Source organism: Leucoraja erinacea, chromosome 11 (genome assembly GCF_028641065.1).
Source record: "Leucoraja erinacea ecotype New England chromosome 11, Leri_hhj_1, whole genome shotgun sequence".
Lineage (NCBI taxonomy): Eukaryota > Metazoa > Chordata > Chondrichthyes > Rajiformes > Rajidae > Leucoraja > Leucoraja erinaceus.
Window position 1 is genome coordinate 56,340,583 of NC_073387.1, and position 25,407 is coordinate 56,365,989.

A 25,407-nucleotide genomic window follows, 5' to 3' on the forward strand; every position below is an offset into this window, starting at 1 on the left:
ATATACTACCCAATCCATAGAGTCAAACAGGACCATCGGCCAACATGTACAGATTTTCCCCTCAGCTTCCGATTAAATCTTGGCCACCCCTCACCTTAAACCCATGTCCTCTGCTTCTCGATTCACCTACTCTGGTCAAGAGACCCGATCTATTCCTCTCATCATTTTATACGACTCTGTAAGATCACCCCTCATCCTCCTGCGCTCCAAGGAATAGAGTCCCAGCCTGCTCAATCTCTCCCTGTAGCTCAGGCCCTTGTAAATCTTCTCTTCTCTGCACCCTTTCCAGCTTGACAATATCTATTCTGTAACACGGTGCCCAGAACTGGTGACAATAGTCTAAATGCAGCCTCACCAACATCTTAGTACATGCAGTATAATGTGGATAAATGTGAGGTTATCCATTTTGGTGGCAAAAACAGGAAAGCAGACTATTATCTAAATGGTGGCCGACTAGGAAAAGGGGAGATGCAGCGAGACCTGGGTGTCATGGTACACCAGTCATTGAAAGTAGGCAGGTTACACAAAAAAGCTGGAGAAACTCAGCGGGTGCAGCAGCATCTATGGAGCGAAGAATAGATGCTGCTGCACCCGCTGAGTTTCTCCAGCTTTTTTGTGTAACCTTCGATTCTCCAGCATCTGCAGTTCCCTCTTAAACATTGAAAGTAGGCATGCAGGTGCAGCAGGCAGTGAAGAAAGCGAATGGTATGTTAGCTTTCATAGCAAAAGGATTTGAGTATAGGAGCAGGGAGGTTCTACTGCAGTTGTACAGGGTCTTGGTGAGACCACACCTGGAGTATTGCGTACAGTTTTGGTCTCCAAATCTGAGGAAGGGCATTCTTGCCATAGAGGGAGTGCAGAGAAGGTTCACCAGACTGATTCCAGGGATGTCAGGACTGTCTTATGAAGAAAGACTGGATAGACTTGGTTTATACTCTCTAGAATTTAGAAGATTGAGGGGGGATCTTATAGAAACTTACAAAATTCTTAAGGGGTTGGACAGGCTAGATGCAGGAAGATTGTTCCCGGTGTTGGGGATGATTGACAGGAGGGATCCAAGTTCTGGAAACAAAGACGTGGGGAACTGATGGCAAAAAGGCTTTGGCTTTTGTGCAAGATTAACCCCTTAAAACTGGAGTACATGTTTGGAATCCAAAGAGATCCCAACCAGACTTCAGAAATAACTTTGTCACGCTCTGAGTTTTTGATTTATGGAAAGGGCTGGCCACCTAGAGCTGTAACTGCTGACAGTGTCGGTAGACTCGAAAGGAAATTGGGTCAATCACTGACTCTGCAGGAATGAGGAAAGATATGGATACAAGCTTCAGAGACGCAGCGAGATGAAAAATGTACACCCACACTACCCGACACACACACACTAGGGACAATTTACTGAAGACTCGCACAAAAAGCTGGGGGAACTCAGCCTGTCAGACAGACATCCCTTCCGACACAATACAATTTGCAGACTTAGACAATAGATAATAAGTGTAGGAGGAGGCCATTCGGCCCTTCGAGCCAGCACCGCCATTCAATATGATCATGGCTGATCATCCCCAATCAGTACCCCATTCCTGCCTTCTCCCCTGACTCTGCTACCTTTAAGAGCCCTATCTAGCTCTCTCTTGAAAGCATGCAGAGAACCGCCCTCCGAGGCAGAGAATTCCACAGACTCACTACTCTCTGTGAGAAAAAGTGTTTCCTCGTCTCCGTTCTAAATGGCTTACTCCTTATTCTTAAACTGTGGCCCCTGGTTCTGGACTCCTCCAACATCAGGAACATGTTTCCAGCCTCTAGCGTGTCCAAGCCCTTAACAATCTTATAAGTTTCAATAAGATAGCCTCTCATCCTTCTAAACTCCAGAGTGTACAAGCCCAGCTGCTCCATTCTCTCAGCCTATGACAGTCCCGCCATTCCGGGAATTAACCTTGTAAACCTACGTTGCACTCCCTCACTGGCAAGAATGTCCTTCCTCAAATTAGGGGACCAAAACTGCACACAATACTCCAGGTGTGGTCTCACTAGGGCCCTGTACAACTGCAGAAGGACTGGAAGAAGGAAGTTTGATTTTTCCTCATTCCACCTGAGGTCCGAAGGTTCTAATCGTTTTACTTTAGTTTAGTGTCAGGTTAGAGATACAGCACGGAAACAGGCCCTTTGCTGCAGCTGTCAGAGGTTACGGGGAGAAGGGAGGAGAATGGGGTTCGGAGGGAGAGATAGATCAGCTACGATTGAACGGCGGAGTAGACTCGATGGGCCGAACGGCCTAATTCTGCTCCTATCACCTATGACCTTGTGGCCCACCCTGGTCCACGCCGACCAGCGACCCCGCACACTAACACTATCCTGCACACACTGGGGACAATTTACAATTTGACCCAAGCCAATTAACCTACAAACCCGCACGCACGTCTTTGGAGTGTGGGAGGGAACCGGAGCACCCGGAGAAAAACATAGAAACATAGAAATTAGGTGCAGGAGTAGGCCATTCGGCCCTTCGAGCCTGCACCGCCATTCAATATGATCATGGCTGATCATCCAACTCAGTATCCCGTACCTGCCTTCTCTCCATACCCTCTGATCCCCTTGGCCACAAGGGCCACATCTAACTCCCTCTTAAATATAGCCAATGAACTGGCCTCAACTACCCTCTGTGGCAGAGAGTTCCAGAGATTCACCACTCTCTGTGTGAAAAAAGTTCTTCTCATCTCGGTTTTAAAGGATTTCCCCTTTATCCTTAAGCTGTGACCCCTTTGTACTGGACTTCCCCAACATCGGGAACAATCTTCCTGCATCTAGCCTGTCCAACCCCTTAAGAAGTTTCTATAAGATCCCCTCTCAATCTCCTAAATTCTAGAGAGTATAAACCAAGTCTATCCAGTCTTTCTTCATAAGACAGTCCTGACATCCCAGGAATCAGTCTGGTGAACCTTCTCTGCACTCCCTCTATGGCAATAATGTCCTTCCTCAGATTTGGAGACCAAAACTGTATGCAATACTCCAGGTGTGGTCTCACCAAGACCCTGTACCCACGCAGTCACAGGGAGAACGTGCAAACTCCGCGTGGACAGCTGCCCTTGGGTGCCGTTGGCATAAACCAAATGGCCCGTTTCCGCGCTGTAAAGTCTAAAGTGTTCATGCACTTTAAATCCAGCTTCATGAACAGTTGGTCGAGGGCTGTAATCTGATTGTGAGCCACAGAAGATTTTATGCAGAGTATATAATGGATGCATGGAAGTGATTCATCTGCAAACTTTTGATTTTTTTTAAAAAACGCAAATATTTCCTTTGCAAATGGCAGCCTCAATAGTGGAACTGCCAACGCCAGCTTACTTTGAGAACACAAATGCAACTCAGTGAACAGTGTCAGCAATGAATTAAAACTACCATGAAAAAAAAAAGCAGTGCTGTTAAGCATGACTGCCAGCGCTCAAATATTTCTGACTGACACACTGTTGCCCCACGCCTGTTTACAAACACACCGCGATTTCACAAGGGCGGCACGGTGGCGCAGCGGTAGAGTTGCCGCCTCACAGCGCCAGAGACCCGGGTTCGAGACTAGGTTAATTCCCGGGATGGCGGGACTGTCATATGCTGAGAAAATGGAGCAGCTTGGCTTGTACACTCTGGAGTTTAGAAGGATGAGAGGGACTCTCATTGAAACATAAAAGATTGTTAAGGGCTTGGACACACTAGAGGCAGGAAACATGTTCCCGATGTTGGGGGAGTCCAGAACCAGGGGCCACACAGTTTGAGAATAAGGGGTAGGCCATTTAGAACGGAGACGAGCTCTTAAAAATAGCGGAATCAGGGGATATGGGGAGAAGGCAGGAATGGGGTACTGATTGGGGATGATCAGCCATGATCACATTGAATGGCGGTGCTGGCTTGAAGGGCCAAATGGCCTACTCCTGCACCTATTGTCTATTGTTTATTGATCCTGACTCGGGGTGCTGTCTGTACGGAGTTTGTACGTTCTCCCCGTGACCTGCGTGGGTTTTCTGCGGGTGCTCCGGTTTCCGCCCACACTCCAAAGACGTGCAGGTCTGTCGGTTACTGTAGGATCGTGCTAGTGTACGGGGTGATCGCTGGTCGGCGCGGACACGGTTTGGCTGATGGGGGCATGTTTCCACGCTGTATCTCTAAAGTAAACTAAACAAAACCAACTTTCGTTAGCTAGGTAGTCAGTCTAGTTTATTGTCACGTGTACCGAGGTACAGTGAAAAGCTTTTGCTGCGTGCTATCCAGTCAGCGGAAGGACAATACGTGATTACAATCGAACCATTTACAGTGTACAGATACATGATTTTAAGATGTTTGAGAAGGAACTGCAGATGCTGGGAAAATCGAAGGTAGACAAAAATGCTGGAGAAACTCAGCGGGTGAGGCAGCATCTATGGAGCGAAGGAATAAGTGACGTTTCGGGTCGAGACCCTTCTTCAGTGATAGTCGCCTGTGGTGGACGCCATCTTATTTCTTGTATCTTCCACAACTTTGAACAGGTTAAAGCTGTCGGTTCCGCATGAAACCGAGAACTGTGAAAAGCAGTAATGGTAGGAGGCCAGACACCTTGGCTTTTACCCGCGGTTAGACACAAATGCCGGAGTAACTCAGCGGGACAGGCAGCATCTCTGGATCTCTGGAGAGAGGAATGGGTGACGTTTCGGGTCGAGACCTTTCGTCAGACAAACCTGTACATCTTTGAAACGTGGGAGGAAGCTGGAACGAACCCACGCAGTCACAGGGAGAACGTACCAAGTCCGAACAGACAGCACCCGAGGACAGGATCGAACCTGGGTCTCTGAGGCCGTGAGGCAGCAACTCTGCCGTTGCAATGGACAATAGACAAGAGGTGCAGGAGTAGGCCATTCGGCCCTTCGAGGTCTCCCTCTCCCCTGACCCTCAGTCCGAAGAAGGGTCTCAACCCTAAACGTCACCCATTCCTTCTCTCCAGAGATGCTGCTTCTCCCGCTGAGTTACTTCCGACACATTTTGTCTTTTACGTGGGTTTATGGTTTTTATGCGGTTTTGAAATAATGTGCTCGTTCCTTTCATACCAAAGCTTGATTTACGCGCCCGCATGTTTGGAACATCTCGCTCAAATTTACGGCCGACAGCGTAGCCGTGGAGATGTTTAATTTACACCTGTAAGTTTATTTTACACGGTTTTGACGGACGCGCGTGTTTTTCACGCACGTAACGCCTTGTGTGAAACCCGAAGGCGCCCGTACACAAAATTCTGAGAGGCATCAACGGGGTGGACAGTCAGAACCTTCTTCCCTCAGCGAGGAAATGACAAAGACCAGAGGACGTAGCTTTAGGTCGAAAGGGGAAACGTTTGAAGGGGAAGTGCGGGGCAAATTTTCTTTACACAGAGAGTGGTGGGTTCCTGGAAGCTGCTGCGAGGGGTGATCTTCAGGTCATAAGTGATAGGAGTAGAATTACAGGCTTGTCCCACTTGGGCGATTTTTTGGGCAACTACAGGTGACTGCCACAAAATGTTCAACATGTTGAAAATTTTTCGGCGACAGTTTTTGCTGTCGTAGGTTGTCGACAGGTGTTGTAGGGGAATTCCAGAGTCGCCAAAGTGGGACAGGGCCCATTAGGCCATTCGGCCCATTTACGAGGATGTTGCCAGGACTAGGGGGTGTGAGCTATAGGGAAAAGTTGAGTAGGCCAGGTCTCCATTCCATGTAGCGCAGGAGGATGAGGGGCGACCTTATAGAGGTGTACAAAATCATGAGAGGAATAGATCAGGAAGATGCACAGTCTCTTGCCCAGAGTAAGGGAATCGAGGACCAGAGGACACAGGTTCAAGGTGAAGGGGAAAAGATTTAATAGGAATCTGAGGGGTAAACAATTTTTACAAAAAGGGTGGTGGGTGTATGGAACGAGCTGCCAGAGGCGGTAGTTGAGGCTGGGACTATCCCATTGTTTAAGAGACAATTAGACAGGTACATGGATTGGACAGGTTTGGAGAGATATGGGCCAAACGCAGGCAGGTGGGACTAGTGTAGATGGGATATTGTTGGCCGGTGTGGGCAAGTTGGGCCGAAGAGCCTGTTTCCACACTGTATCACTCTATGACTCTGATGACTCCCCCATTCAATCATGGCTGATCCTAAGGAGGACAGGCCCATTGGTGTAAGAAATGCCGCTGTTGAAATAAAGATTTAAAGGAGTGGAGTGAAGGTAATGGCGGATCACAGAGCCACGTCGGGGAACGCACGCGGGGAGTAGCACGTTCCAACGCCACCGCTAGTCTATCACGCTCTCTTTTTTACGATAGAGCTTTATTTCTCCCAGGAGGGAAGTTGATCTGCCAACAGTCGTAAAACAGAAAATAGATGAAACATGAAATTAAAGTGACAAGTGGAAAGGATTGGGGATGTACAAAGATTGGGTGGAGGGGAGTCAGTCTACCCCACGACAGAAGGGGGTGGAGTTGTACAGTTTGATAGCCACGGGGAAGAAGCATCTCCTGTGGCGTTCTGTGCTGCATCTTGGTGGAACCAGTCTGTTGCTGAAGGTGCTCCTCAGGATGACCAGTGTGTCACGGAAGGAGTGAGCCCTATAGTCCAGGATGCTCCGCAGTTTGAGGAGCATCCTCCCCTCCAAGACCAACCTCCTTGGAGTTTTGCAAAATCATCGAAAACTCATATCTCAGGCCGTCATGGTTTACTATGAACAGACTGGATCAGTACTCAGTGTTAGGCCAGCTCAGTATTATCGCCTGCTGTTTTAGTGCTAATTCACTGGCTTTTTAATTGCGAGTTTAGGGCAGGCAGGAGGGGTTTAACAGATTCTTAAGTCATTTATAATATTTACCCACCACAGGAAACAGCATTTGACTGTTTTTTAAGAGTGACGATTTAATAATGGCTGGGTAATAACAATAAAGGGCCTGTCCCACTGTACGAGCTAATTCAAGAGCTCTCCCAAGTTTAAAAATAAATCAAACTCGTGGTGAGTGCGTAGAATGTACGTAGCGGGTACGTCGGAGCTCGGGGACGTCTCTTAGCGGCTCGTAACCGCTAACGGCAGGTACTCGGGAAACGCGGTAAGCTCGTGAAGATTTTTCAACACGTTGACAAATGTCCACGAGAGCCCCGAGTACCGACGAGTGGCCATTACCGTAAATCTCCGAGTTCGAATCAGGGGAAACTCGGGAGAACTTCTTGAATGAGGGGGAGAGGAGTGAATGAACCATTCGCAGGGAAAGAAGCAGTTGATAATTTTCCCTCTGAAGAGGGCAGGCTGGCGGACAGGCTGCAAGTGGGGCCTAGTGTTCACTCTTCCCTTCAACTCTGGGTTGAATTATTACAGGCCCGCACTTAGGGTTGCCACATTCTCGCTGCCAAATAAGGGACCAAAGGTCAAAATAAGGGACAACTTCCCGACGGCAATTCGTTGACCGACTGGGCCGTGTCTGGGTGAATGATGAGTTGGCCCCGGGTGCTGGACTGTACACAAAGCCCACCCGGCGGGCCAGCTGAGGAGTTTTGGCCCGGGGGCCGCGCGACGTGGCGTGCAAAGTCCGGTGCTCCGTCCAACTCATGAGCCGAAGATTGGCCATGGGAAGGAGGGGTGGCGGTGGTGTCGGCGGTAAGCGAAGGTCCCTTTGGTCCCTTATTTGGCAGCGAGAATGTGGCAACCCTAAGTGCGGGCCTGTAATAATTCAGCTATATTTAAGAGGGAGTTAGATGTGGCCCTTGTGGCTAAGGGGATCAGGGGGTATGGAGAGAAGGCAGGTACGGGATACTGAGTTGGATGATCAGCCATGATCATATTGAATGGCGGTGCAGGCTCGAAGGGCCGAATGGCCTACTCCTGCACCTAATTTCTATGTTTCTATGTTTTCTATGAAGGTCGGACAGCTGGCCGGGCTGCCGACCGACTGACGGGGCTCACGGTCGAGGCGCTGCTGCTGCTGCTGCTGCTGCTGCACTCCATGGGCTGCACTACGTCAGGACGGGGTGAGGCGGGGGCCAGAAGCGACGCTCCGACACGACAGTCCCCTTGACCCGAGTAGTAGCGGTCAAATACGGGACAAGGGCGGTCCCGTACGCGACAAACCAATTTAGCCCAATATACGGGATGTCCCGGCTAATACGGGACAGTTGACGACCCGACACTCACTCGTCAGTCGAAGGGAAGGTGGAAAATTAAATAACCTATCAAAAATACAACTGATACTGGTGCTGCTAAAAATCTGGCTGTGATGGTGATGTTGGAATTTGATCTGATATCGTTCCTTACAAAAGGCACTCTTACTGCTGCAGACAGACAACTCAGAGGGACAGGCAGCAACTCTGGATGGAAGGAATGTGTGACTTTTCGGGTTAAGACCCTTCTTCAGTTCCGACCCAAAACGTCACTCATTCCTTCTCTCCAGAGATGCCGCCTGTCCCGCTGAGTTACTCCAGCATTTTGTGTCTATCTTCAGTGTAAACCAGCATCTGCAGTTCCTTCCTGCACGTTACTGCTGTGGAGTTGCCTGGACACATCTCGCTGAGAGCAATTATTCATCAAAAAATTCACTGTTATTATAATGTCAACTTTTTAAATCTTTGATTGTCTCCAATTAAGTCTTGGAATAACACAGCCACAAAGGGAATTTCTTTGATACTTAATAAGATGTTGTAATCATTTAGAGTTATGGAGTCATAGAGTCGTACAGACAATAGACTATAGACAATAGATACAGCGCGGAAACAGGCCCTTCTGCCCATCGAGTCCGCATCTACACTATCCTACACACACTAAGGACAATATTTCCACTATACCAAGCCAATTTACCTACATACCTATACGTATTTGGAGTGTGGGAGGAACTGAAGATCTCGGAGAAAACCCATGCAGGTCAACAGACAATAAACAATAGGTACAGGAGTAGGCCATTCGGCCCTTTGAGCCAGCACCGCCATTCAATGTGATCATGGCTGATCATCCTCAATCAGTACCCCCTTCTCCCCATATCCCCTGACTCCGCTATTTTTAAGAGCCCTCTCTAGCTCTCTCTTGAAAGTATCCAGAGAACCGGCCACCACCGCCCACCGAGGCAGGGAATTCCACTCTGAGGCACAGGCCCTTCAGCCCAACTTGCCCACACCGACCGACATATCCCATCCACACTAGTTCCACCTGCCTGCATTTAGCCCATATCCCTCTGAATAGTTTGGATGAGGAGAGGCTGTCTCCACTAGTGGGAAAGACTAGAACCAGAGGCCTCGGGTTAATTTCTGGGAATGGCAGAACTGACATATGGTGAAAGAATGGATCGACTGGGCTTGTATTTATTCCACTCACTGGAATCTAGAAGGATGAGAGGGAATCTTTTGGAAACATATACAATTCTTAGGAATTGGACAGGCCAAATGCTAGAAAAATGTTCTCACTGTGGGGGGAGTCCAGAACCAGGGGGTCACAGTTTAAAAATAAGGGGTCGGCCATTCAGGACTGAGATGAGGAAAAACGTTTTCACCCAGAGAGTTGTGAATCTGTGCAGAAGGCAGTGGAGGCCAATTCACTGGATTGTTTCAAGAAAGAGTTGGATATAGCTCTTAGAGCAAATAGAATCAAGGGATATGGGGAGAATGCAGGAATGGGGTACTGATTTTGGATGATCAGCCATGATCATATTGAATGGCAGTGCAGGCTCGAAGGGCCGAATGGCCTACTCCTGCACCTATTTTCTATGTTTCTATAGCCGCAGAAGTATAGGACGTTCCTTTAAGAAGGTTATGAGGAGGAATTTCTTTAGTCAGAGGGTGGTGAATCAGTGGAATTCATTGCCACAGACGGCTGCGGAGGCCAAGTCAGTGGATATTTCTAATCCAATCCAATCCAACTTTATTTGTTAAGCACTTTAAAACAGCCAATGTTGACCAAATTGCTGTACAGAAGAATAAACAAGACATCATAAACGGACACCATAACAGCTCACATGAGGCGTAAAAATTACATACGAAATACAACAATAAATTAAAAGACATAAAACACGAGTAAAAATAATAGCCACGGAATAAAAGCAATCAAAAAATACGAAATTAAATCAAGTAAATAAATAAAGTCGACATCTTACTGGGTATCAAAGGCCACGGAGAAGAGATGGGTTTTAAGAAGTGATTTAAAAACAGACAGAGAAGAGGCCTGTTTAATGTGGAGAGGCAGATCATTCCATAATTTGGGTGCCGACACGGCAAAGGCACGGTCCCCTCTGAGCTTCAGCTTAGTTTTAGGCCCACTCAGGAGCAGCTGATTATCTGACCTGAGAGAGCGGGTGGGCGGGTGTATAAGGGTGTAGAAGCTCAGATAGGTAGGGCGGGGCAAGACCATTCAGGGATTTAAAAGCAAATAAAAGAATTTTAAAATGGATCCTAAACTGAATAGGCAACCAGTGGAGTGAGGCTAAAATGTGCAAAATGTGCTCATGTTTACGTGTGCCAGTTAAAAGACGTACAGCTGCATTCTGTACCATCTGGAGACGGGCGATGGAGGACCCACTAACCCCCACATACAGTGCATTGCAGTAATCCAGCCGATTGGTAACAAAATCTATCTATCTCTAAGGCAGAGATAGATAGAATAGAATAGAATATGTTTATTGTCATTGCACAAAACTGAGCAACGAAATTCCATTTGCTTCTCCTCCGTTAAAAGAACTACAACACGACACCAATGCACATATGTACAGTTAATAGTAGAATATAAATACATTTTTAAAAGAGATTAAAATAATTTAGCGGTATTCCTCGAAGTTACTTCTTGCTTCCCAGTGTTCACTGTTGGAGTTAAGCTCTTTTATCGCACGATGGTAGAAACTATTTTTTAGTCTACCAGTGCGAGCCTGCAGAGACCTGAATCGCCTCACGGAGGGTAGCAGAGTAAAAAGGTGGTTGACAGGGTGGGATGTGTCCTTCTTGATATTTATGGCCCTGCGCAAGCATCGGAACTTGGTTTATACTCTCTAGAATTTAGGAGATTGAGAGGGGATCTTATAGAAACTTACAAAATTCTTAAGGGGTTGGACAGGCTAGATGCAGGAAGATTGTTCCCGATGTTAGGGAAGTACAGAACAAGGGGTCACAGCTTAAGGATAAGGGGGAAATCCTTTAAAACCGAGATGCGAAGAACTTTTTTCACACAGAGAGTGGTGAATCTCTGGAACTCTCTGCCGCAGAGGGTAGTCGAGGCCACAGTTCATTGGCTATATTTAAGAGGGAGTTAGATGTGGCCCTTGTGGCTAAGGGGATCAAGGGGTATGGAGAGAAGGCAGGTACGGGATACTGAGTTGGATGATCAGCCATGATCATATTGAATGGCGGCGCAGGCTCGAAGGGCCGAATGGGCTCTACTCCTGCACCTAATTTCTATGTTTCTATCCAAGGAGGGCAGGTTAGCGTTTGTAATGCGCTGCGCAGTTTTTATAATTCCCTGCAGCGCCCTCCACTCAGCCACAGTACAGCTGGCAAACCACAGCAGGATTCCATAGGTGAGGATACTTTCCACGGCGCATCGATAGAAGGACAGCAGCAGCGGCTGTGAGACGTTAGCTCTCCATAGAGACCATAGGAAATACAGCCGCTGATGAGACCTCTTCACGAGAGTGACGGCGTTCTCGTGAAGAAGTCTCATCAGCGGCTGTATTTCCTAAGGTCTCTCATAGATGCCTCATTAGTACACGTGTCAGTGGTTATGGGGAGAAGGCAGGAGAATGGGGTTAGTTTAGGAGCGAGAGATAGATCAGCCACGATTGAATGGCGGAGTGGACTAGATGGGCCAAACGGCCTAATTCTGCTCCTATCACATGAACATATCAACCGATCCTATCCAAATGTTTCTTAAAATTTGATGACTATTTCCCCTTTACTTGATGAATATGGAATAATAATAGAAATTCATAAAACCAAGTCCCGTTTTTAATCACTTGAGGTTGATGCGTTGAAGAAACCGGTTTCGCAAGAAGGTACGATTTTTTTATATCCAATTAATATATTTGTAAGAACTATTTATAAATCTTTCATGACCAGAAAAATCCAACAAAACCTCTCAATCGTACAGTTGGAGGCACATTTTAAGAATTAATTTGTAATTAAATATTTCTGTGGCAGGCGTATCTTAAAAGCATGTTTAATTTTCGCTTCCATAACAGTGTAGGTAATTGGCAATTGAAAATAAAGTTTCAGACACCTCTGATCCTTCTGAACAGGCCGAAGGATTAGTTTATCTTACTTTTGTCAATCAGTTTTGAACCAGTTGCCATTGTAACGGGCCTTGAGGTTAAATAGATGGCATCTGAGTTGGAAAGATTTGATTTCGCCATCAATCTTGCGCAAGATGGCGGCATCAAATGGCCCACGGAGGGAACGCTACAGAAAGTTCGCTGTTTGAGGAAATCCTTGATACGGAACCTCGCGAGTCTGCGGAACCCGCCGCGGCTGGGGCCCGGGAGCGGCGCCTCCGAGAGCGTCAGGAGGGGCGCCGGCGGCGATAGTGGAGAGGTCGGCGCCGACCGATGGACGAGGACGGGACACGTGGAAGTGAGGACGCCGCTGCCGGGGGAAAGAAAAAAGGAAGAGCTGGAGTGGTGGGGGGGGAAACAAAGGGGACCCTGCGTAGGGGGGGGGCAGCCGTGAGTGAGGGGGGGGGGGGGGAGAACAATGGGAATCCGGTGGGGGGGGGGGGGGGGGGGGACAAAGGGGGAACTAGCGGGGATGCGGGGATGGGGTGGCTTTTGTAACTTTGTAAACGCCATTTCCATACCGTGAGTATGCAAGCGAAGAATTTCACTGTGCGTTGTCTCATGTGACAAATGCTGGCTCGAAGGGCCGAATGGCCTACTCCTGCGCCTACTGTCGACTGCCTAGACTCTAGAGTATTCAATTAAATTCAATTCCTTAAAGGTGCGGGTGGCACAGTGGAAGAGTTGCTGCCTTACAGCACCAAAGACCCGGTTTGACCCTGCCTACGGGTGCTGTCTGTACAGACTGCATGCTTTAGATTAGTTCAGAGACACAGCGCAGAAACAGGCCCCTTGTCCCAACGACTCCGCGCTCCCCCCCCGTACACGAGCACTATCCTACACAACAGGGACAATTTACAATCTCACAAACCTGCACGTCTTTGGAGTGTGGGAGGAAACCGGAGCACCCGGTGTAAACCCCACGCAAAGTACGTTCTCCTTGTGACCGTGTGGGTTTTCTCCGGGTGCTCCGGTTTCCTCCCACATTTCAAAGACGTGCGGGTACGTAGGTTATAGGGCTTCTATAACTAGTGTACAATAGAACTAGTCTATGGGTGATCATTTGCCATTATGGTCTTGGTGGGACAAAGGGGCTGTTTCCACACAGTATCTCCAAACTAAACAAAACTAAAGCTTCATAAATTTGAGGATATCCCCGACAACTCTCACCAACTTCTACAGATGCGCCGTAGACAGCATCTTATCACGATGCATCACAGCACGGTTTGGGAACAGCTCCATCCAAGACCGCAAGAAATTGCAGCGAATTGTGGACAGCAGCCCAGACCATCGCACAAACCAACCTCCCTCCCATTGACTCCATCTACACCTCACGCTGCCTCGGCAAGGCCAGCAGCATCATCAAGGACCAGTCACACCCCGGCCACTCCCTCTTCTCCCCTCTCCAATCAGGCAAAAGGCACAGAAGTGTGAAAACGCACATCTCCAGATTCAGGAATAGTTCCTTCCCGGCTGTTATCAGGCAACTGAACCATCCCACCACAACCAGAGAGCAATGCTGAACTACTATCTACCTCATTGGTGACCCTCGGACTATCAATGATCGGACTTTGCTGGCTTTACCTTGCGCTAAATGTTATTCCCTTATCCTGTATCTGTACACTGTGGACGGCTCGATTGTAATCACGTATTGTCTTTCCGCTGACTGGTTAGCGCGCAACAAAAGCTTTTCACTGTACCTCGGTACACGTGACAATAAACTAGACTCATGTACTGGAAAGTGCACATTGGTGTGGTTCTAATCGAGGCAGAACAAATACCGCAAACTTGTTTTCACCTTTAGTCCACAGCTAACAATGGCCAGTTTCCTTTACCATAGTTACTTTTTTTGCATATCTTTCATTCATTTGTGCCATATCTCACTATATCATCGTCTTGGTTCTTCTTGGTTTCCTGGTCCTCCAAAATATTCTAAATGGAATTTAAACTGGAGGTGGTGAAGGAAGGGTTTAAGCCAGAAAGGGTTATTGGGGAGAAAGAGCTACTTTAAATGTAGTTGCATCTGGTTGGGTAACTATAGTTGGGTGGAGATTATTCCATGCTTTAATTGTGCGGGGGAAGAACGAATTGCTGTACACGTCTGTCTTTGTAGCTGGGATCACAAATTGGATCGAATGCCCTCGTCTGCTCCTAATTGGTTTGGGTTTGGTGTAGGTCTTGTAGTCTATGGCGAGCTGACCATTTAACATTTTGTAAAAACAGGTCAAACGGTCTGAAGTATATCTGTGGTTTACATTTCCCCTGACTCTCCGTCTGAAAAGGGTCTAGACCCAAAAAGTCACCTATTCCATCTCTCCAGAGAGGCTGCCTGTCCCACTGAGCTTCTCCAGCATTTTATGTTCATAGAAACATAGACAATAGGTGCAGGAGTAGAGGCCATTCGGCCCTTCGAGCCTGCACCATTCGCCATTCAATAGGATCATGGCTGATCATCCAACTCAGTATCCTGTACCTGCCTCCTCTCTATACCCCATGTTGGCTCGAAGGGCCGAATGGCCTACTCCTGCACCTATTGTCTATTGTCAACTCCCCCTCCCATTCCCAATCTGACCTTTCCGTCCTGGGCCTCCTCCACTGTCAGAGTGAGTCCCAGCGCAGATTGGAGGAACAACACCTCATATTTCGTGTTTAAGAGGGAACTGCAGATGCTGGAGAATCGAAGGTTATACAGAAAAGCTGGAGAAACTCAGCGGGTGCAGCAGCATCTATGGAGCGAAGGAAATAGGCAACGTTTTGGGCCGAAGAAGGGTTTCGGTGCCCGCTGAGTTTCTCCAGCTTTTCTGTATAACCTCATATTTTGCTTGGGTAGTTTACGCCCCAGCAGTATAAACATTGACTATTCCAACTTCAGATAGCCCTTGCTTTCCCTCCCTCTCCATCCCCATCCCCTTCCCAGTTCTCCCACTAGCCTTACTGTCCCTGACTACATTATATCTCATTCCCGCCCCCTCCCCTTACATCAGTGAAGAAGGGTCCCGACCCGAAACGTCGCCTATTCCTTCTCTCCAGAATTGCTGCCTCACCCGCTGAGTTACTCCAGCATTTTGTGTCTACCTTCGATTGTACCAGCATCTGCAGTCCTTTCTTACACATGTAGCAGGGTTTAGTGCGCCAGTGAGCCGGAAACTGGACTACTTGACTGCGGCTCATGCACTTCACAAATGTCTGGTTGAGAAAGACAAATGCAGACTCGGTAGAGAAGGTGAGTGATAACCAAAGACTTTGCGAGTTCTCGCAGCAGAATGAGGCCATTCGGTCCATCAAGTGGCGCAGCAATCTGCTGTCCCTTCCCAAACACCGCAAGTCGACATGAGATTCAAAGCGGAGATACGTACCGATGAAGTACGCCAGCAGGATGGCCAGGATGATGGAGGCAGCAATGGAGCAGAGCGCCGCACATTTCCAGCTGCAGTACTTGGACGGTTTCTTGAGCTTAAAGGCGTTGCGGGAGAAGGTGCTTCTGGGCAGGAGCCGCGGAGGCGGGGAGTAGACGGTGCCGGATGTCAGAGGGTAGCCCGGCGACGAGGTGCTGAACAGAGGGGTCGTCCCAGATGACGTCTTGAAGAGGAAGTGCCTGGAAGAGAGGAAGAACAATCTTCAGCCAGCAACTACACAATCCAACATCACATCATCTGATTGGCAAGAGAGAGCTGGATAGGTCAAGTCAAGTCAAGTCAAGTCAAGTCAGTTTATTTGTCACATACACACACGAGATGTGCAGTGAAATGAAAGTGGCAATGCTCGCGGACTTTTGTGCAAAAGACAAACAACAAAACAACCAAACAAATTATAAACACAATCATAACACACATAATATTTTACATAATAAATAATAGAAGGAAAAACGTTCTGTAGGATAGGGCGCTTAAAGATAGAGTCAGGGGATACGGGGAGAAGGCAGGAACGGGGTACTGATTGTGGATGATCAGCCATGATCACATTGAATGGCGGTGCTAGCACGAAGGGCTGAATGGTCTACTCCTGCACCTATTGTCTATTGATTGACATATCATGAAAGAATGGGTCGACTGGGCTTGTATTCACTGGAATTTAGAAGAATGGGAGGGGATCTTATAGAAACATATAAAATTCTTAACGGATTTAGTTTAGTTTAGAGATACAGCGCGGAAACAGGCCCTTCGGCCCACCGGGTCCGTACCGACCAGCGATCCCCGCACACTAACACTATCCTATTCCCACTAGGGACAATTTATTTTAACATTTACCTAGCCAATTAACCTGTAAACCTGCACGTCTTTGGAGTGTGGGAGGAAACCGAAGATCTCGGTCGGAGAAAAACCCACGCAGGTCACGGGGAGAACGTACAAACTCCGTACAGACAGCGCCCGCAGTCGGGATCGAACCCGTGTCTCGGGCGCTTTTTGGCAGCAACTCTACCGCTGCGCCACCGTGACCGGATGTTGGGGGAGTCCAGAACCAGGGGTCACACAGTTTAAGAATAAGGGGTCGGCCATTTAGGACTGAGATGAGGAAAAACGTTTTCACCCAGAGAGTTGTGAGTCTGTGGAATTCTCCGCCACAGAAGGCAGTGGAGGCCAATTCACTGGATGTTTTCAAGAGAGAGTTAGATTGAGCTCTTAGTGTGAACGGAATCAGGGGATATGGGGAGAAAGCAGGAACGGGGCACTGACTGGGGATGATCAGCCATGATCACATTGAATGGAGGTGCTGGCTCGAAGGGCCGAATGGCCTCTACTCCTGCACCTATTGTCTATAGAAACAAATACGACAGAAAAAGACACAAAGTACTGGAGTAATTCAGCGGGTCAGGCAGCGTCTTAGTTCATAAGATCTAGGAGCAGAATTAGGCCATCCGGCCCATGAAGTCTACTCCGCCATTCAATCATGGGTGATCTATCTTTCCCTTTCTACCCCATTCTCCTGCCTTCTGCCCATAACTCCCAACCCCTGAATCCGGCAATCTCTGCCTTAAAAATATCCATTGACTTGGCCTCCACAGTCTTCCGTTTAGAGATACAGCGGTGAAACACCGACTAGCGATGCCCGTACACTAACCCTATCCTACACAGTCTCGCGGTACAGTCTATACCAAGGACAACTAACCTACAAACCTGTACGTCTTTGGAGTGTGGGAGGAAACCGGAGCACCCGGAGAAACCCCACGTGGTCACGGGGAGAACGTACAAACTCCGTACAGACAGCACCCGCAGTCAGGATATAAGCCGGGTCTCTGCTGCTGTGAGGCAGCAACTCTACCGTTGCACCAGCGTGCCGCACGTGGATAGGCGACGTTTCAGGCCGGGACCCTTCTTCAGACTGAATGTAATGGGGGAGACGCTGGAAGAGAGGTGGGGGGTGGGGGGACAAAGTCTGGCTAGTGATAGGTTGACACATGTGAGTGGGGAGAGGTGGTTTGGTTGGCAGTTAGTTGGACAATGTCCAGGGATGAAAAGACAACAAGTGTGAGATAAGGAGCTGATTGTGAATCTGGAGGAGGGAATAAAGGTGGAGGGGGGTGGGGAGAAGGGGAAACTGTGGGTGGTGGTGGTGTTTGCAGGTTAATTACCTAATATTTTAGAATTCAATCTTCATACCATTAGGTTTTAAGTGGAACATGAGGTCTTGGGTAGAGTTGCTGCCTCACAGCGCCAGAGACATGGGATCGATCCTGACTACGGGTGCTGTCTGTACGGAGTTTGTACGTTCTCCCCGTGACCTGCGTGGGTTTCCTCCGGGTGCGCCAGTCTATCTAACGTCCCAAAGAGGTGCGGGTTTGCAGCTTCTGTCAATTGTAAATTGTCCCTAGTGTGTGTAGGATAGTACTACTGTACAGGGTGATCGCTGGTCGGCGTGGACTGGATGGGCCGAATGGCCTGTTTCCGCGCTGTATCTCCAAATCAAAGTAAAGGCAATGCAGAAAAATGTGCCGATTTTTTTTAATGAATTACATTTTCACTTTAGTAATCTTAATTTGTTTTTAACAGGAAATTATAATCATATTTTCAGAAAGCTCTTTGGCTCGAGACCTTGTATTGTAAACGGTACAACAACTATTTCTTTTTTTATTTTTTAGTGCGAGGTTTGCTTGTTGCGTTAAACAGAGAAAAATAGACAATAGACAATAGGTGCAGGAGTAGAGGCCATTCGGCCCTTCATGCTAGCACCGCCGTTCAATGTGATCATGGCTGATCATTCACAATCAGTACCCCGTTCCTGCCTTCTCCCCGTATCCCCTGACTCCGATATAAGAGCCCTATCCAGCTCTCCCTTGAAAGTATCATAGAAACATAGAAATTAGGTGCAGGAGTAGAGGCCATTCGGCCCTTCGAGCCTGCACCGCCATTCAACATGATCATGGCTGATCATCCAACTCAGTATCCTGTACCTGCCTTCTCTCCATACCCCCTGATCCCTTTAGCCACAAGGGCCACATCTAACTCCCTCTTAAATATAGCCAATGAACTGTGGCCTCAACTACCTTCTGTGGCAGAGAATTCCACAGATTCACCACTCTCTGTGTGAAAAATGTTTTTCTCATCTCGGTCCTAAAAGATTTCCCCCTTATCCTTAAACTGTGACCCCTTGTTCTGGACTTCCCCAAGTGAACCGGCCTCTGAGGCAGGGGATGATGAACATGGATGTTATGAAACCAGATAGCACATTACCATCCAGAGTGGTGGTAAAAGAGTTGGGTCAATTATCCAGTGATAGAAAGACTTAGTTTGTAATGCCACAGCAGCCGCGTACTTCATTCGCTGTGTACCGAGGGAACGCTGGATCTTAGAGAGAAGCGTTGGGCAAAGTCCAAATGAAGCAGATTCATATTCACTCCACGGAGCGAGCAACATCTTGCTCAGACTTGTAATGTCACGCAGCTTCATTCTAGATGTTTACACAGCCAGTTCAAGCAAAGAAAATCTGTCGCTGGTGCCAAGTAATTTTACACCTGTAAAACTGAAGATGACAGAGATTGGTAAAGGGGCTAACTTGCTGCCTCTTGTGTCTCGGAGAGGCTAATCCTGCCGGCCGCTCCGATCGGCTAGCGTTTGTAGACTGGCGTGCTGTAGAGCGCTGGAGTCCAACTGGGCGCCAGATGGCGTCACGGCTTGCCCTACTCACCACGCGGGCTCTCAGTGGCGGCCAGCCCTCGATGGGATCTGCCAACGTTATTATTCTAGATTATGTGTAGGGACTGCAGATGCTGGTTTTATTGGAAGGTAGACACAAAATGCTGGAGTAACTCAGCGGGACGGGCAGCATCTCTGGAGAGAAGGAATGGGTGACGTTTCAGGTCGAGACCCTTCTTCAGACTTCTGGATTTCTATAGTTTAGAGATACAGCGCGAAAACAGGCCCTTCGGCCCACCGAGTCCGCGCCGACCAGCGATCAGAATGAAAGGACGTTCTTTTAGGAAGGAGATGAGGAGAAATGTCATTAGTCAGAGGGTGGTGAATCTGTGGAATTCGTTGCCACAGAACTGTGGAGCCAAGTCAATGGATATATTTAAGGCAGAGGTAGATAGATTCTTGATTAGTTCGGGTGTCAGGTGATATGGTGGAGACTGCAGGAGAATGGGGTTAGGAGGGAGATAAAAATGCTCTAGGAACTCAGCGGAAGAAGAAAGGAAGAGGCGGAGACAGTCGGCTGAGGGAGAGCTGGGAAGGGGAGGGGAAGAGGGAGAAAGCAAAGACTATCTGAAATTGGAGAAGTCAATGTTCATACCACTGGGGTGTAAACTACCCAAGCGAAATACGAGGAGGAGATGGATCAGCCATCATTGAATGGCAGCGTAGACTTGATGAATGGCCTAATTCTACTCCTATGACCTTAAGATATCAGTAGGTTAATTGGGCCTCTGTAAATCACTCTAAGTGTGCGAGGGGCGGATGTGAAAGGGGGATAACATAGAGCTAGTGTGAACGGGAGTTCGATGCTTGGCACCGACTCGATGGGACGAAGGGCCTGGTTCTACGCTGTATCTTTTAATCAATTCAATCAATTTAACATCATTAATTCTTTCTAAGCATTTAAATTCTTATTGACGGGATGATCATAGAGGCAACACCTGATGGAGCAGAATATTTGCTGTGCTGGCACTATGGGATGGATGCTGGATTATCTAAGATTTATAGGCTGGTTTTATGTTAAATTCAGATTCAGATTCAGATTCAGATTCAATTTTAATTGTCATTGTCAGTGTACAGTACAGAGACAACGAAATGCATTTAGCATCTCCCTGGAAGAGCGACATAGCAAACGATTTGAATAAATAATAATAAGTGTCCGGGGGGGGTGGTGATTGGCAGTCACCGAGGTACGTTGTTGAGTAGAGTGACAGCCGCCGGAGAGAAGCTGTTCCTCGACCTGCTGGTTCGGCAACGGAGAGACCTGTAGCGCCTCCCGGATGGTAGGAGAGTAAACAGTCCATGGTTGGGGTGAGAGCAGTCCTTGGCGATGCTGAGCGCCCTCTGCAGACAGTGCTTGCTTTGGACAGACTCAATGGAGAAACTCAAATTCACTGTTTTTTTAGAGTTTTTTTTTAACTAATGGCAGTGTGCACTGATGTTCACTTTTACACACAGTCTTACTGGCCTGCAGAATGTTAAGTGTGATTTAAGTGCAATGTCTGTTTTTTTAATGTGCTTGTACGAGTCAAGGTGTCCCGAGATGCTGCTGTAAGCAAGATTTTCATTACACCGTACTTATGGCAACATGCTCGAAAAAAGACACAGAGCGCTGGAGTAACTCAGCGGGTCAGGCAGCATCTGTGGAGAATATGGATAGGTGACGTTTCACAGAGTGCTGGAGTAACTCAGCGGGTCAGGCAGCATCTGTGGAGAACATGGATAGGTGACGTTTCACAGAGTGCTGGAGTAACTCAGCGGGTCAGGCAGCATCTGTGGAGAACATGGATAGGTGACGTTTCACAGAGTGCTGGAGTAACTCAGCGGGTGCAGCAGCGTCTGTGTGGAGAACATGGATAGGTGACGTTTCACAGAGTGCTGGAGTAACTCAGCGGGTCAGGCAGCACCTGTGGAGAACATGGATAGGTGACGTTTCACAGAGTGCTGGAGTAACTCAGCGGGCCAGGCAGCATCTGTGGAGAACATGGATAGGTGACGTTTCACAGAGTGCTGGAGTAACTCAGTGGGTCAGGCAGCATCTATGGAGCTAAGGAAATAGGTAACGTTTCGGGTCGAAACCCTTCCGGGTTTCGGCCCGAAACGTTGCCTATTTCCAGAAGGGTTTTGACCCGAAACGTTGCCTATTTCCTTCGCTCCATAGATGCTGCTGCACCACAACTCAGCGGGTCAGGCAGCATCTGTGGAGAACATGGACAAACAACGTTTTGAGTCGGGGGCCTTTCTTCAGACCCGAAACGTCACACATTCGTGTTCTCCAAAGATGCTGCCTGACCCGCTGAGTTACTCCAGTACATGATGTTTATTATTTCAACAAACCAGGATCTGCAGTTCCTTGTGTGTGCAGTATAGTTCAGTTTACTATTGCCACATGTACGATAAGCTTTAAGTTGTGAGCTATCCAGTTTGTGAAGAGACTACATATGATTACAGTCAAGCTTTCCACAATGTACGGACACATGTATAACATTCAGTGCAAGATAAAGTTCAGTTCAATATCCACCACTTGACTTGAAACTTGTGCATTCACTCTGGTCCTGGTCGGTTGGAAATGCGTGTGGTCCTCAACCAGAATTTGCTATCTGAGATATAGTTTAGAGATACAGCACGGAAACAGGCCCTTCGGCCCACTGAGTCCGTGCCGACCAGCGATCCCGGTACACTAGAACTATCCTACATACTGGGTAACGTTTACACTTTTTACCGATGTAATTAACCTACGAACCTGCGCGTCCATGGGGTGTGGGGGGAAACCGGAGCACCCGGTGAAAACCCACGCAGGTCACGGGGAGAACGTACAAACTCCGCACAGACAGCACCTGTGGTCGGGCTCAAAAATGGGTCTCTGGCGCTGTTGGGCCGTAACTCTACTGTGCTGCCCCATCTTGCCGAAGCGCAAGATACCTGCCCACCTGTAGTCACCTGACCCAGGTGTGTCTTGCCCACCACCCTAGTATAGACGTCCCTCCACGGGCGGGTGTCATTTTCAGCGGGGGGGGGGGGGCGCAGGGTGTGACCACACCACAGTTGTCCCGATGTCCCCAAACCCTGACTCCCCCTGGCATCTGACAAAGACCTTGGAAATGCCTTTTAAACATGTAATTGGCAGGGACCTTAAAAATAATATTCCAATAAACTCACTGTAACTTCAAAACAAAAATTGTATTAGAGAATAAATTTAATTACAAGCACCTTGAGGCACTAGAAATTAATTAAAAACAATGAAAACCAAACACACACACACACACACTGCCTGGGGTATCTGCACTTATTCAAGGCATGGAATCAAGCAATGAGTTGATGGGTCCTGAAATAAATGGGATGGGTCACTGTCCTTATGTTACTGTTGACCAACTTAGACACCATAAAATGGAGGATCCCTGCATTGGTCAGACTTGCTTAACCTTTGTCAGTGAAAATTTACAGGCTGTCAATGGCGCCGACCAGTCTGGGCATCAGATTGATATGTAAGGCTAAAGGATCCAGGTGTCTCCTCATTTCCCCTTCATTGATAAAATGTATATAATCCCTGCAAACAAACTTAAATGCATCAAATTGATTGGATCAATGCAAGTGCCTTGTATATATTGTAAATATTGTTGCACGGGGCAGTTATCCTGTTAAGTGTTGATTGGTTAAAATGTTAAGCCCTGTCTGGTTTGTTTGGATTCCAGGGTAAATGTTGCATTATTCAGGTTCTTCTGGAAGCTTCTCTTGCAACAATCTAATGGGAATTCTGTTATTGGTCTGTGCAACTGTCAATAATGTATCACTGTAATTTGTTATGTTTGATTGGATTGTAAACAGACCACCCTTCTGCAGTTCGGCCCCTCAAGGTTCGGGGATCTATAAAAGGCCGGGCCCACGAGGTTCTTTGTCGATCTTCTGGAAGAGCGCTTGGGACTGCGTGACCTTTTGGAGTGTCTCTGCTTGCACGAGTCTGAAGGGCTTAGCCAGGGAGATACAAGGATTGAACCTGTGCTTGTTTAGGTTTCGTATAGGGGAATTTGTTGTTCTATCCAAAAATGAAGTTTAGTTGTTCCAGCGCTTGAATCAGTGTTTTATTGACTGAACTAGACTGGGGGCGGGGAGGGGGGAGGGGGGCTTAGAAGAGCTTATTTACACTTAAAGCAAAATCGCCCGGCTGTGAAGTTACAGTGGCAGGTACAAAACACCTGGAGTATTGTGTGCAGTTTTGGTCCCTTAATTTGAGGAAGGACATTCTTGCTATTGAGGGAGTGCAGCGTAGGTTTACACAGTTAATTCCCGGGATGGCGGGACTGTCATATGCTGAGAGAATGGAGCGGCTGGGCTTGTACACTCTGGAGTTTAGAAGGATGAGAGGAGATCTCATTGAAACATATAAGATTGTTAAGGGCTTGGACACGCTAGAGGCCGGAAACATGTTCCCGATGTTGGGGGAGTCCAGAACCAGGGGCCACACAGTTTAAGAATAAGGAGTAAGCCATTTAGAACGGAGACGAGGAAACACTTTTTCTCACAGAGAGTGGTGAGTCCGTGGAATTCTCTGCCTCAGAGGGCGGTGGAGGCCGGTTCTCTGGATACTTTCAAGAGAGAGTTAGAGAGCACCATTCGGCCCTTTCGAGCCCGCACCGCCATTCAATATGATCGTGGCTGATCATCTAGAATCAGTACCCCGTTCCTGCCTTCTCCCCATATCCCCTGATTCCGTTGGCCCTAAGAGCCCTATCTAACTCTCTCTCTCGTACTGTATGTGTTGTGTGGCCTATTAGGATGGAAGAAATTCACTGATCGGGTGGGGTCAAGATCATCATCATTCACCAGCTATCAATGCCTTTCTAGAGTTAAGGGCCTGTCCCACTTAGGTGATTTTTTAGGCGAGTACAGGGGACTAGGCTGTCGCCACATGCTCGCTGGGGTGTTGCCTGTACGGTCGTGTCTTTCTGGTCGCCGCTGGATTTTCAGCATGTTCAAAATTCTTCGCAACGACAGTGGGCCTGGCGCCAATGAGCGTAGCGTGACTTCTCCTGACGTAGGCGCTGTCGTAGTTGTCGCCAGGTGACGTTGGTTGTCGCCGGGTGGTGACTTTGGTGAATTCCATTGGCGACTACCTACGTCAACCCACGTCAACCAGCGACAGGTACCGGCGACTGAATCGTCTTCAGTTGTCGCCGACAGGGGCGTTGCTTGTCGCGGGTGGACGCAGGTTGTCATAGGTGTGGTCGTAGGTGGACGTCCTAATGGGTCGCTGGTTGTCGATAGCTTGCCGTAGCTTGCCGTCGACTAGCTGGTAGGTTGTTGTAGACATTGTCGGAGGGGGGGTGGTCCAGTTGCCTGCTACGACTATGACAGTCGCCTAAATCATCGCCTCAGTGGGACACCCCTACACGCAATTTGAAAAGACCCTGAGAATATCCCATTGCATGAATTTTTCACTATGTTGGGGAACATTCTTACCCGCATGGAATGGCTGTCATATCCGTTCAGGATTAGTTAGCTGCTTGCAATAACATGGTGACAACCAAAGGCTGGACTCTATTCACGAAGCTGACAGCTTTTGTTTGTGTCAATGATTAGTGTTGGGTCTGCTGCCATTTCCCCACATACACAGAGTGTCAGGCGGTTCCAGCGTGAGTCAATATACAGGGATTGATGGACCCACACACGGCAAGACAACAGCGGCAACAGCAGTAGTCGGCTCCTCAGCGATTCGAATGTAACATTATTGGTCGTTCCGTCAACACACAAGAAGTTCATAAAGGCCCTGTCCCACTTGGCGATTTTTTCGGCGACTGCCGGCAACATTGACTGGCGCATCAGGCCACCGAAAAATTTGCGGTGGATACGGCGTGACGACGTATAGACGCGCGGCGTTTTTTTCAAGTGTCGCAACATTTTTGTTCTCGCCGCTGGAGTTTGAAATGTTCAAAATCTTTTGTCGACACCGATAATAACACTGGCAGTCGCCGAAAAAAATCGGCAAGTGGGACAGGCCCTTAAGTCACCGGGGCGGCATCGTGGCGCAGCGGTAAAGTC

At 48.2% G+C, this 25,407-nt stretch overlaps 1 protein-coding gene across 1 annotated transcript in view; it reads right to left on the bottom strand.

The window, feature by feature from the left end:
* Positions 1-25,407, bottom strand: part of LOC129701385 (teneurin-2-like) — a 372,354-nt gene that overhangs the window by 242,413 nt on the left and 104,534 nt on the right. The window contains exon 3 of the mRNA XM_055642523.1: positions 15,601-15,839. Within this exon, the coding sequence (XP_055498498.1) occupies positions 15,601-15,839 (239 nt within the window). The remainder of the gene's footprint in view (positions 1-15,600; positions 15,840-25,407) is intronic.